At 41.6% G+C, this 13,193-nt stretch overlaps 2 protein-coding genes across 2 annotated transcripts; both read left to right on the plus strand.

Moving 5' to 3' along the window:
- The first annotated feature begins 447 nt into the window (after positions 1–447).
- Positions 448–3,547, plus strand: LOC133117091 (transmembrane protein 45A-like). The gene is made up of 5 exons (XM_061227210.1): positions 448–637; positions 1,312–1,524; positions 1,948–2,132; positions 2,674–2,819; positions 3,210–3,547. Exons 1-5 carry the CDS (start codon positions 448–450, stop codon positions 3,301–3,303), a joined length of 828 nt encoding a protein of 275 aa, XP_061083194.1. The 3' UTR covers positions 3,304–3,547.
- A 2,043-nt stretch (positions 3,548–5,590) lies between these two features.
- Positions 5,591–9,998, plus strand: LOC133117030 (vesicle transport protein SFT2B-like). The gene is made up of 8 exons (XM_061227100.1): positions 5,591–5,753; positions 6,254–6,343; positions 6,884–6,969; positions 7,889–7,970; positions 8,487–8,522; positions 8,674–8,732; positions 9,174–9,203; positions 9,599–9,998. Exons 1-8 carry the CDS (start codon positions 5,691–5,693, stop codon positions 9,636–9,638), a joined length of 486 nt encoding a protein of 161 aa, XP_061083084.1. The 5' UTR covers positions 5,591–5,690; the 3' UTR covers positions 9,639–9,998.
- Positions 9,999–13,193: the final 3,195 nt, after the last annotated feature.

A 13,193-nucleotide genomic window follows, 5' to 3' on the forward strand; every position in this document is an offset into this window, starting at 1 on the left:
AATTATGTTTTCTGTTCCATATTTTCCAGATAAAATAAACCTTGTCTTGTATCCTTGGCAATCTATTGTAATTGTAAAATACTATATGTGTTTTGCTATAAAAGATGGAATGAAAACAGATGGAAATAATCCTCTTGTCGGTTATAGACCCACTCACACTTGTGGAAGAACACACCACAGCCATCAGCATGAGAATTTTCTGTTTTAACACCGATGAGTTAGGAGTCTGCTAGCCATGGCCATTTTGTTTTGAAAGTCCAGAAATATCTTCTGTTACTGCTCTAAATTCACATGAAAACACATAGATGTGTTCATCTTGTTAACACCATTGTGTGGATTGTATGTTTTATGTGTCTACCTTTTTCAATGGGTTATGCTGGTGGAAATAGCAACATTGCATCTCACAATGCAATCTCTTATCAGCTGTTCTAGGGACTGTAAGGAATCATGGGTAATTTTAAGGGCCACGCCCTGCCTGGCAGCATGTTCCTGGTGGTGGGGCTGTGGTGGGCTGGGAAGTCGTCCTTCTGGTACGCCACCCGCAGTAAGCAGAGTGCAGCACACCTGAGCAGCAGGGCTGTTCAGCGCCGCCTAGAGGTCATTGAGGGCGCCACCATTTTGTCTTTCTCTGTGATTGGTGAGTGAACTGTCTGGTGAGGACCGATCATAAAATGCGTAACAGGGCGGCCTGTAGCGTAGTGGTTAAGGTACGTGACTGGGACCCGCAAGGTCAGTGGTTCAGTCCCCGGTCTAGCCACAATAAGATCCGCACAGCTGTTGGGCCCTTGAGCAAGGCCCTTAATCCTGCATTGCTCCAGGGGGGGATTGTCTCCTGCTGAGTTTAATCAACTGTACGTCTCTCTGGATAAGAGTGTCTGCCAAATGCCGTAAATGTAAATGTAACACTTTTGCAAGTGATTGAATGGCACTTTGAACGACACAGCTATGAATAGGCAGAGTACTGTACAACAGGAAGCTGTTGCATACTATAAATGTATGCAATTGAACAAGTTCATTGAAACTAGGCGCCATACAGTAGCTATGTAATGTTTGCAGGCCGGTGGGATGTCTGTCCTGGAATTAAACTGTATCAGTGAAAATGAATAACTGGGAGCGATCCAATTTCTTTGTTTTTGGCTGCATTTATAGTGCTTGCAATTTGTTTGCTTGAGACAAATGTATCGCACATACCATTATAGTTATCATTCTAGGTGTAAAGGCATCTTTTTGGGATATGTTTAGGTGTTGAGGTCTCCTGTATGGTGTGATGTCCTGCAGTAGTCATGTGACCCACTGCGTGTGCATGCGCAGGGATGCTGGCGGAACAGTTTTCTGCACACGGGCCACGGCTGCATCTCTATGACTACGCTGAGCGCCAGTGGCACTGCCTGATGAACTGGCAGCATGCCACCATGTACCTGTTCTTTGGCCTGGCAGGGGCCGTGTCTCTGACCGTCCATGCCACCGGCTCTGCCCCGCTCGCCCTGGACCGCATGCTGCTTGGCGTGGCATTCTTCACTGAGGGTAAGGAAAAGGGTGCAAGATGTTCATCTGTTAAGTACTGGGCTGGCTGTTTTTCTTTCCTGGGGCCCCTTTGCTTTCCATTCTCTAAGGCAGAGGTGTCAAACTCCAGTCCTGGAGGGCCGCCGTGTCTGCTGGTTTCAGCACGGGAGATACATTTCATTGGCTAAAGAGTCCACACACCTTGTTCTGAAGGCCTTAATTGTCTGTTGGTTGAAAGGAAACATTTGGTATTTGTTGTTTCCTTTCAACCAACAGACAATTAAGGCCTTCAAACAAGGTGTGTGGACTCTTTAGCCAATGAAAGACTTAGAAATGTATCTCCCGTGCTGAAAGCAGCAGACACCGCGGCCCTCCAGGACTGTTTGACACCCCTGCTCTAAAGCCTGACTCCAGTCCTGACTCCCCCTCCCGCTGCTCCTGCAGGGTTTCTGTTTCTGCACCACCTGCATGGGCGGGCCATGCTAGACGCACACATTCACCAGCTGCTGCTCTACGCCGTGTTTGGAGGGGCGGCGACCGCGTGCCTGGAGGTCTTCCACCGGGGGAACGTCCTGCTGGAGCTGCTGAGGGCCTCGCTCTGCCTGCTGCAGGGCAGCTGGCTCTGGGAGGTGTGTGTGTGCGTGTGTGTGCGTGTGCGTGTGTGTAATATGTTATTCATTACATTACATTATTGGTATTTGGCAGACGCTCTTATCCAAAGCGACGTACAGTTGATTAGACTAAGCAGGAGACAATCCTCCCCTGGAGCAATGCAGGGTTAAGGGCCTTGCTCAAGGGCCCAATGGCTGTGCGAATCTTATTGTGGCTACACCGGGATTAGAACCACCGACCTTGCGTGTCCTAGTCGTTTACTTTAACCACTACGCTACAGGAAAAGCTGTGAAAAGCATTCGGCATAGAGTATAAGACATAATTGTGCATTAAATATGTTTAATTTGTCAATTTGTTCCGTGCAGAGGTTGTGTTAACATATTTTCACTAAATAAACAAGTCTGAAGTATATTTATTAATGTATACATTTATATGTGTGCTTGCAGGTGAGTGAGTGTATGTGTACTGTATGTATATGTAAATATAGCCGATCTAAAATGGCCGCCTGTGTTCAGTAGCATTGTGTGACCGTCTCAGTCTCTCCTTTGCATCCTGCAGATTGCCTTTGTTCTTTACCCGCCCAGTGGGGTGGCAGAGTGGGACCTGAAGGACCACAGCAACCTGATGTTCGTCACCATGTGCTACTGCTGGCACTTTGGCTTCTCCCTCCTCACTGTGTCTGCAGTGTACTGCACTGTGTGCTGGTGAGAGCTCCTCATTCTGCCCCGCTCCTGACCGCACACACAGCTGCAGAAGTGACAGCTGGTCTCTGCTCATCACTCTGCGTTTGGTGTTGCTTCACCGGTTATGTTTTGGTTAAAACAGTGTTCCTGTACGTGGATTGACAGCTCAGGGTACGCTTTTTTAAGCTTATACTGAGGGGAATGTTATAAACTGCTGGAGCCTGCTTGTTTAGTGTAACTAATAGTGGGTAACACTTCCAATCACAAAAGATTCTGTCACTTTATTAAGCTGAAATCACTTAGAGCAGATCTTCCCCTGTACACATTCAGAGAAGCAAATCCAAATTGAGCCATTGAACTGTGGGTCAGTGTACATGTGCTAACCACCCTGCATCCCCCATCCTTCCTCAGGGTGGTACAGTCTAAGCTGAAGAGGACTCAACCAATGGAACTGGGACTATTGAAAACCACAGACAAGGAGCAGGAGTCCGAAGATGAGATCTAGTGTCTGTCCTCACATAAAAACACATTAATGCACACAGACACACACACACACACACACACACACACACTTACACACTTCTGCATTCATGCATACACATTTGCTCAAGCACATCACTGGAAAGTGGGTCTCAGGATGAGAAGAGCCAATCATCTGTCCGCTCCTCTGAGTACAGGGTTTGTGTGAGAGCCCTCAGACACTGCCTTCATGCACAGGGTTTGTGTGAGCGCTCTCAGAGACTGCCTTCATGCACAGGGTTTGTGTGAGCGCTCTCAGAGACTGCCTTCATCTCTCAGCACTGTGGGGAAGAAAGCCACCTGGCTCTGGCATCAAGCCTCCCTCCCCAAAGGGCACAGAAGGCCGCTGCTCCCTGGCATGGGGCTGTGATGAATTGGAGGCAGAGTGCTTCGCTGGCCCAGTGATCGAGCCCTCTCGTTGCAGGGTGGTTCTCGAATTTGTGTCCCACACAAGCGTCCTCCCCCTAAATGGCTTACCCATGCAAACAGCTCCACCACGCTCATTTGAGACGCTATTGTCATTTCATCCCACTCAGAACATTTTTTTCTGTGGTAATGCATGCTGGGCATTTTTTAGGTGAATTTATTTTGCCAGCGACAGTACAGTTAAGTCAATATGTGTATTCAAACAGGTCTTTGATACTACATCAAGTTTAAAAAGCCATTTTTTGAAAGACATCAGCTGTCCATTGATAGACATCACTGTCAAACAGACATAAGTCATGTCTGTTGGGCTTCAGAAACAATGTATTTATAATTAACATGGCATTTGCATTGTAACCAGTCAGTGGTGTGAATGTTGAGTGGGCGGCCAATCAGAAGGGAATATTCATACACAGCTCACCATGTCAGACTTCCAGTGCTCATGTCTAGACAAGGCAGACTTTAGATCAAAAGATGCTGCTGTTTCATGTATATAATTTTGAAAGGAAAAATATGTCAATCTTGTGGCTTGCACAGGGTCCTTAACATGGTTTAGCCCTGCAGTGAACTGCACTAAGGGTCCATTGCTCTGATTCTGAGTTCTGTATGTTGCTTGTTTCACAGTCCTGCTCATTTCCTCAGCCTGTGCGCACCTTTCTTCATGTAAACACGCTGCCGTCAGTGGAGCAGTCAGGGCAGTGCGGGCGTGTTCCTGTAGGTCAGGGCCTTGGCCTCTGCTTCACCATCATCAGAGTGCGGACAGAGCAGAGTCACAGGGCACTCACTTCAGAGGAAATTCATCTGAACATGGATGCTTGAGCAAAAGCTACATATTTCATGCAAAAGGGTATTCTGCAGTCATATAATTCCACATTTTCAGTGTATTTAAAATGTATTTCTTGCTCACATTGTGCCAAAATGGTTAAGAACTGAGATCACGGGTAAACTAAATCTGGAGGGGAGTTGGCTGGTGTCTTGTAAAGAACATGGCACCCCTCTCTGGCTGATGTCTGGAAGTGTTGTACTGCCATCAACTGGCACTTTTTAATTCATAAAAAAACAAAAACAATGCAGGTGCAGAATTCAGCTAGAAAAGTGTTAGTTGTTGGTTTCAGACTGCAATGTTTTGTTTTGCATATAAAATGTGACCATATCATGACTAATATCCAGTATATAAAGGTATAATTGTATTTGTCACAGTACCATTTCATTTGTAGGTACTCAAAATGTAATGCAGGATAAAAGTCAGTATTTATTATTGTTTACACATTGATTACTTTTCTAAATAAATAAATGGTCTGTTCCCATATTCGACATGTACTGCATTTACAGAAAGTGATATTTCTGCATTCGGGTGCCTTTATTTATGCACTGCATCCCATTGTAATTGAAATTTTCATTTTATTTTGGTCTCGTTTTAGTAAACCATCTATGCAAATGATGTGAAAACATTGAGCAAATGTATTCAATGTATGCAGTAAACGTTTTGTATATCCTATGTGAGTGCATTCATAGCATAGGCTAATTTGCCTGTTGAGACTATGCAAATAGAACATATTTGTGTTGTTTGGATATATATCTACATTTTGTCGAACATATACATATACAAATGATATTACATATCATTATCCAGCCATGACTGACTCCTTCGCATGGCTTTCGGAACTTAGGCGAAAATATGGCCATACCGACAACCCCAAATGGTCTGCAAAGACGGATACAAATATATGGAAGTCCGCTGGTTCATAATGGTGCCATGTCATCTATTACTGTATATCTCTGACGTGGTGTCTCCGTAGCAACAGACAGGCGGAAGTAACATTCGTAGAATTCACCTGTTGCGTGTCTAACAGGAAAGAGGAAAATATCAATCAACAATAGAAGTAGCAGCGGAGACTCTTTGGTAACAGTTGAGTGCCGGACACGCACTGATCCCTTTTATCGACGTTCATGGACAAACTAAAGAAGGTTTTGAGCGGCCAAGATGGCAATGATGACACTAACGTCTTGGAGGTAAAGTCACACGTTCAAACATCCATGTTTTCAGTAGCTAGCTGTAGCTCGTTAAGTTATTGGGTATCCGCTATCGTGTGGCTAGCATGTTCTTCGTCAGTAGCTTTCTTGCATTAGGGGAAAGTATTTCTGGAAATAGCAAAAGAAAAAAGTTCTGGAAATATATAGATGAAGTTGGTTGTCATTACATCCAAGTGAAAGCAATACTTCGTAGGTGGCAGACCTTAGTTAAGTTAGCTTTGATGATGAAGTATTAAGAAGTTGTCCACAGATGGGCAAGTTACAGTGAATGTTAGCATGCAATGGTAATGTGCGTATCGACAGCCAGAGTTATGTAAGTAATGTAAGTAATTAGCAGACGAACGAATATATTCCTTTTTGTAACGTAGTTGGTACCACCGTGCCATTTAATTGAACTGGAAACTTGAGTCACCTGTTTTTCCAGGTGTCATGTTGTACAATGGCTGCTTTAGTTTAGTCCACCATCTCTCTCCGGTTAGGCGGCGAACCGTGCCTCAACTCTGAGCTGGTCTACACGGATAAAGGGGTTCGCCGTTTGCTTCGTGATTGGAGGGGTGTGCGCGGTGTTGGTAAGTAGCCTTTATATCGACAGTGTGGCCCCCAAAGTCTGTTGAAGCCACGGCATTTTCGCCACACGGAATATTTATCATACCATTGTTTGGTGAGGTTCCCGGCATTGTTTTAAATAGCGCACTTAACAAACAAGTAGAGTGACTATGTGCAGGTGACAGCGACTCGCGACCGGTCCGTCTCGCTCTGAGGAATGTCTCGGGAGGAATTTCCACACGATTCGTCACGCATTCCAAGAGCGACTTTTTTACATTTTTACATTTTTATTTATGTATTTATTTTGTAATACTGGTACACCTGGCATTGTTATTCTCTTGGCCTGGATGTCATATGGTGACGCTGAAATGTTTTATATCTGCAATACACATAGGCTACAGTGTGCTGTGTATGCCTAGTCGTTTTACAAATGTATTCAGCAAAAAGTTTAAACTGTGAAATGTTGAAATTAAACATTTCTGCATGGGACATTGTTTTCACTTGGAATTACCTGAATGTGATGATACTAATTATGCACTGTTCATTTTTATCTGTTATCACAGGGGGTGTGTTTGCTGTTTCTTCCAAAAATTGGATTGATTTTGTTTATTGTCTTCTACACATTTGGAAACATTTGCACTCTGGCCAGGTAAGCACCAGTCTATGTGGTCTACAGCCGTCAGTCAGAATCTTTACTCTATGGATTCCTGCTGGTCTTTAAAACCTTCAGACCTTGCAGTTTGCAATCAAGTTTCTTGATACTTTGTGGCATAATAAAGATGCATGCACGTTATCATTGTGAATAGTTAACCGATGTTGCAGTCAAACAGTTATTATAAACGGCTATTAAAGTTTTTATTTCAATTTTCACATTTCTCACTTCTTGATGGCTTTGTAGCCTCTTGTGGCATTTACATGTATTTCTGTGGCTTTTGTGTTGATTCCAAACCTGGTGCAGACAGACAGACATAAGGTTTAGTTTAGGGTGCAGAAGCAGGGTAAATTAAATAAATTATGTCTAACATGAAGTTCTACCGCTGAGTGAGCAATCAACTTTAATTTCTTCTTTAGGTGCCAGTTGCATGTTAGATTGTTAATCTAGGGTAGGTGCATTGGATGCAGTTTTCCATTTGATGGCTACTTTCATCTAGCTAATCCAATCTCAATGGTTCAAGGAAGATGATGTCATTCCCTAGCTACAGCTTTTTTTTTATGATTCTGGAATGACATTATGAAAGTACTATGAATGGAACACACAAGTCTGTTACCAGACAGCCTCCCTTTTGGTAGGGCAGCAGGATTGAGCCTGATTTATACTTCTGCATCGAATCTACGCAGAGACTACGTGTTCCCTACGCCGTAGCCTATCCCATATCCTGACACGCACCTCCCCAGAAATGTAACTACGCGTCGTAGGGAACGTGGCTACGCGTAGGCTACGCCATAGCCTCTGCGTATATTCGACACAGAAGTATAAATCAGGCTTTAATCTGTGTATTGGCTGCGGGTGTGTTTATCTGGGTTTGGGGGCCTGAGGGGTCACTGAGTGTGCGCCCCCATGTCTGCAGCACCATGTTCCTGCTGGGGCCCCTGAAGCAGCTGAAGACGATGTGTGAGAAGACCCGGGCCTTCGCCACCATCCTTATGCTGGTAAGACCCCTGTGAGGGTACACAACCCTCTCTCCAGTGTTATAGTGCCCCCTAGAGGCAAGCTCTGAGACATGACGCATTATATTACAATGCATTGATTGAGTGGTCTCTTCTCTGCATGTGGGACATATCCCCACAAAATAAAAACTCCCAAGTAAAGGTAACTGCCTGGCATAGACAGTATACCTGCAGCCCTGCCCATACCTGGACTGATAACCCATTCAGATGAGAAGGAAAAGTAGCATTTGTCCTGAACAGATGAACCATGCTATGAAAATGAATGCAGTGTTAAATAGCCTCTGGAATGCAGATCTTGTTGACTTTTCTCTTGTTACTCTTGTATTCATTCCTTAGAATACACAGATATGTTGTTTGATTCTCCAATGCATGCTTGCTTAGAGATTACAATTGAAAGATTTATGTTGAGGTTTTATATTGGTTATATATCCTGTTCTTGAAAAAGTGACTTTTTCTTTACTTTGGTAATGAGAAACTGCTCTTTGTTTTGTTTCGTAGCTGTTCCTCGCCTTGACACTTTGCGCGGCCTTCTGGGTAAGTGAACCTCAAATTTTATCGGCACTGGAATCTTAATTTAGTTTACAACATTGCACATCTACGCACTGAATGATAATTTCTGTAGCAGCTTTTGACCAGTCGATTAATTTTGTCTTTACTGTATGTCATATGTGCCTTTACTTTTCAGTGGAAGAACTTTTGGCTTGCTTTGGTGTTTTGTATTTTGCAAGTCATTTCATTTGCTTGGTGAGTAAAACACATCACACATTACTCACTGTATTGCAGGATTACTCTAGTTCGATATTAGGAGTAATATTTAATCTCAGTACATTTGATACATTTGAAAGGCAACCTGAGCTCTGCTATGCAAGTCAGTCAGCATTAAATCCAGCACTTTTTAAAAGTGACTTCAATTTTGACTGAAGGGCCTTTGGGTTGTTGAAAATATATAAATGAAATACCCAACAGCATCCTGATTCGTGATTTAAATTTTTAGAATAGGAAAACCCAATTTCAATAGAACATTCTGCACTGAGGGACCTGTATGTGCTCTGATAGTGTGAAAAACAACTTTGTCCAAGCAGTAAAACTAACCTGCTCTTGTTTATACTTTTAGTCCCTGTGATTACAAAGGATAACTCAGGGGTGTGACCCACAATTAAATTAAATTATTTATTCTGTTTTCAGGTATGGTCTGTCCTACATCCCATTTGCAAGGTAGGACTTTTTTATGTAAATTTTTCCATTTACTCCAAATAGTGCATACAGTCATAATTAGAATAACCTTTAGGTACACTGCATGCGCATTCTGGCTTTTCTTGTACTAATACATGTTGCTTGTACAATCATTGCCATCTCAATACATTAATTAACTGTTATGTAAGGGCTATGATTGTCTCTTAGCTTTGACCAGTTTAAGTAAAGCAGTTTAGAAGTAAAGCAGAGAAAAAAAAAACGGTTTATTTGAACCTTTACCTTTTTTCTTTTTGGCACTTGTGTTGAGTTTACGAGAGTGCACAAAGTGTGAAAGATGGGATTGAGTTTTGGTTAGGCTTGTTGCCATGGGAGACAGTGCTGTGAATAAGGACGGTCTGTTTGTGGCTGGTTTGCAGGGATGCTGTGTTGAAGCTGTTTGCCCTCTGCATTAAGTGAGGAGGACCCCCCCCCCATCCTATGCCTGCTTTTAGGACCATGAAGGAAGGCTACTTGCGAAAGTTTACAGGTGCCACTCAGACCAACTCCGCCCTCTTAACAAAATGGCGCCCGTCTGTTACGTCCCATGCTCCGCTTTGTCCCCAACATTTTCCAAAGAAACCTTAAAGAAGGCTAATTGTTGTGGGCAAGTACTATTTTAATCACACTGACTGACAGAAGGAATAGATCTCTGTCGAGATGTACCTCTTGCTCGGCCAACCTGTCTCTAGTCAAATGAACAAATTTAGTGAAGGACCACTGTTTTGTGTCTAATTTAGTATTTAATGCAGTGTTTCAGTTTTCGTTACTAAGTATTTATGCATTCTATTTTCTTTTCCACACTCCTAACCGTAAAAATGAAGTGTAGTTATGAAGTCAATTTTGCAGGTGAAGGTGTGAAATAGGTACTTTTCAATACTTTTCAAGTCATCCTATTATACGTAGGAATTAAACCCTAATCCAGCAAACTGATGACTGGATCCACCTACATTTGTCTTTGACTTCAGTTCAGGACCAAATCTAGTTTTAATTATTTTTCATGAACACAATTGGGTAAGTCATGTTTTGGCTTAATTTTCCAAACTTTTATTAAAAAATTCTTATGTTCAATATGAGGACAAATGCTGATTGAATGTTGGCCTTTGTGTTAAACACAAAGGGGAAATGAACCCAGAGGGCATGTGTGGCCCTGTTGTTCTGAAGACAAAGATAAACCTGTATACATGCAGTACATACGGGATCTGAAAAAGAACACTGCACTGGGGAAAAACCAGTAAGATTGTAAAATATTATTTTCAGAAGGGAGATATCCAGCCTTTATTGCGCTGTTATCATTTTTATGAGACGGATGCTTCACTGCTCAATGGAGATCTATTTTAAGTGATATTTTATAAGTAAAAAAGCATTCCCCTGAGGATGCATTGTGCAGCAGAATTTCACTCATGGAAATACGGGGTGCGATTAATGGCCAACTAAACTCTTTCTCTGGGTTTTAATGTCCTATAACCAAACTCCCAGATGCCTTAACAACAAGTGGCACAGATAAAGGCACAGGAACATTACTGTGTAGATAAAGGCACATGATGAGCCGTGATGGCTGTGTAGCCTGTCCTGCTCTGTGAATGAAAGCATTTGTGATCATGCCTCCTCTGTTTTACCAGCACAAGAAGCTCTGCTCTGGTCAGGGGTATTCTGGTAAAATGCTGCATTTTCGCCGGGTTCGTTGTGTTGTCATTTTAATGTTTATTTTCTTGTTTTATTTTTTGGTTATATTATTGCACAGGTTGGTGGCTTTCTGTTCTTTTACACTTATGTTTATAAGCATAGATTATTATTTATTTTCCTAATTTTAGGGAATTATAATTACTATTGTAATTCCCTGACATTGGTTAGTTTTGAATATCTGAATTCAAAATCAATAATCTTTCATTCTAATCGTGTACCTTGATGGTATTCAATTTTAAATGTTACCATCTTGTCAAAGCCACTCTGTTTTTCTTCATGAAAGCCCAAGTTTAAGTGTTTAAGGAAGTGTTTATTTTTTAAATGCTTTCACAATGCTTTTTAATCTTACTGTCCTCCAAACTCATGCCATTGGATGAGACTCTTTGCTTCTGAAAAGTTATGAACTGCACTGCAATTATATCAAATGCAGGACTACTGTAATTTACTGTTAAAGAGCTTCAATCCCTTTTCCTATTTCATTGAACATCTCTGCTCATCCCACCCTACCTACAGTATTCATTGCCATAAATTCCAAGCTTTATTTTATCTCCATTCTGTTAACCATTGTGTCTATCAGTGTCTCTGGTCCTGATATCTTCTCTGTCAGGACTGATTAGTCTGTTGCAGCTACTTGAAATGTTTGTAACCATTTAGTTTCGGCATTATTTCCTGGAATTGTATATTTACTTCAGTGCCTCTGCTACTTCAGGGAAGTGATTTCATGCCGTGGAAAGTGGTAACTGTTCATTTTGCTTCAGTTTGAACTTCCTGTGAACTTTTCTCACTCAAGTGGAAGCTTTTGTATGGGGATGGGGCTTGGGTATAATTTTAGTATGTGCGCAGTTGGTCTTTATTTTATATTAAAAAGTTCATTAAAAATAGTTTCTAAATAACTGATGTGCCTGACAGTAAATGACTAAGCCTACAGGGAAATAACATGTATTTTAATATAATTACACACAATATATTTTTAAGCTGTATAAACTCCCTCTCTCCTAATATATTTTGTAATGTACAGTATTTTACATCTTGAGCTTTTATCTAAAGTCTTACATAGTAGTGATTCAATTTAGCTTCATTCACTGGTTCACTTTAGTTTGCTTGTTGTGAGGGTGTTGGTAGCTGTTCGTGTAAGACTAGCCTTATTTAGCTGCTCTCTGATGAGGCAGATTTCTGCCATCTCTGGCTTGCCTTAGGTGGTTTGTATCTTTTTGTATCTGTTTGTATCTATTTTGTGTTTCCTTGGCAACTTGCACTTCCCTACTATTTGGGATCCCAAAGGTCTCCGTGAGTTTAAGTCCAGAGGACTTTTCTAGGCCCTGAAGGAAGCTGATGGGGAAGCAGTGTGCTTTAAAATGCATTTAGATGTGCTGGACAAATTCTACTGGGTTTATCATTTTTATCACGTGCTTGATCTCTATATACTTATAATAATAGGATAATGTTGGCTTAGTTTGCTGGCACTAAATTGTATAAAATCCTTGGATGGTAGAGAATGTCAATTTTTTGCACACACACACACAAATGCAATATCCAATGATGAAATTACACTTGCTGTAGTTCTCGATGACCTTACAAAGGTCAACAAGACCGCAGATTAAGAGGTGACCCAGCCAACACCTATAAATGTGTTTTAGGAATTTCCGGGTGCCATTTCACCATATGCAGTTCCTAAAATGTCTGCTTGTTCACCAGCATCAGGTTAGGCACAGTTTAATCAATAGTGAATTGTGTTTCTGTAGGAAATAGCTAATTATAGACTCCCAAGAGCACTGCAGCTTGCTCAAATCCACATCCAGTCAATAATAATGTTTATTTGGGTAGAATAAGAGTCTAAAGTAAAAATGCTGTTGTTTTTATAAATAAATTGCTACTGCAGAGCAAGGTATTTCATATTCAAAATTTCCAATAATGTTTACTTCTGGGATTTTATTCTGTTGCTACATGGAGTACCTGAAATAAGTGTCAGTGCTGTTGGTTCAGTTACAGAGGATAGATGTTCCAGAGGATTTCAGCAGAAATCTCTTGTGGCTCTCAATCATATTTTGACAGTTGCAGTTAGTCTGCCTAAAATAATTCTAAAATAATAATGTAATAAATTGCCTAAGATTTTATAGTGTATTTCTTTTGTTGTATGGGTGCAAAAATGTACCATAGTGAATATTGTTATGCGGGTGTTGTCTGTGTAGAGATGTTCTGTCTGCTTGTGATTTTATGGATATTTTTGTTCCTTTCTATCCTCCTGGATTTGAGATATTTGTGGCCTGGATTCTATTTACATAAGAAAAA

This window comes from Conger conger, chromosome 17 (genome assembly GCF_963514075.1).
Source record: "Conger conger chromosome 17, fConCon1.1, whole genome shotgun sequence".
Lineage (NCBI taxonomy): Eukaryota > Metazoa > Chordata > Actinopteri > Anguilliformes > Congridae > Conger > Conger conger.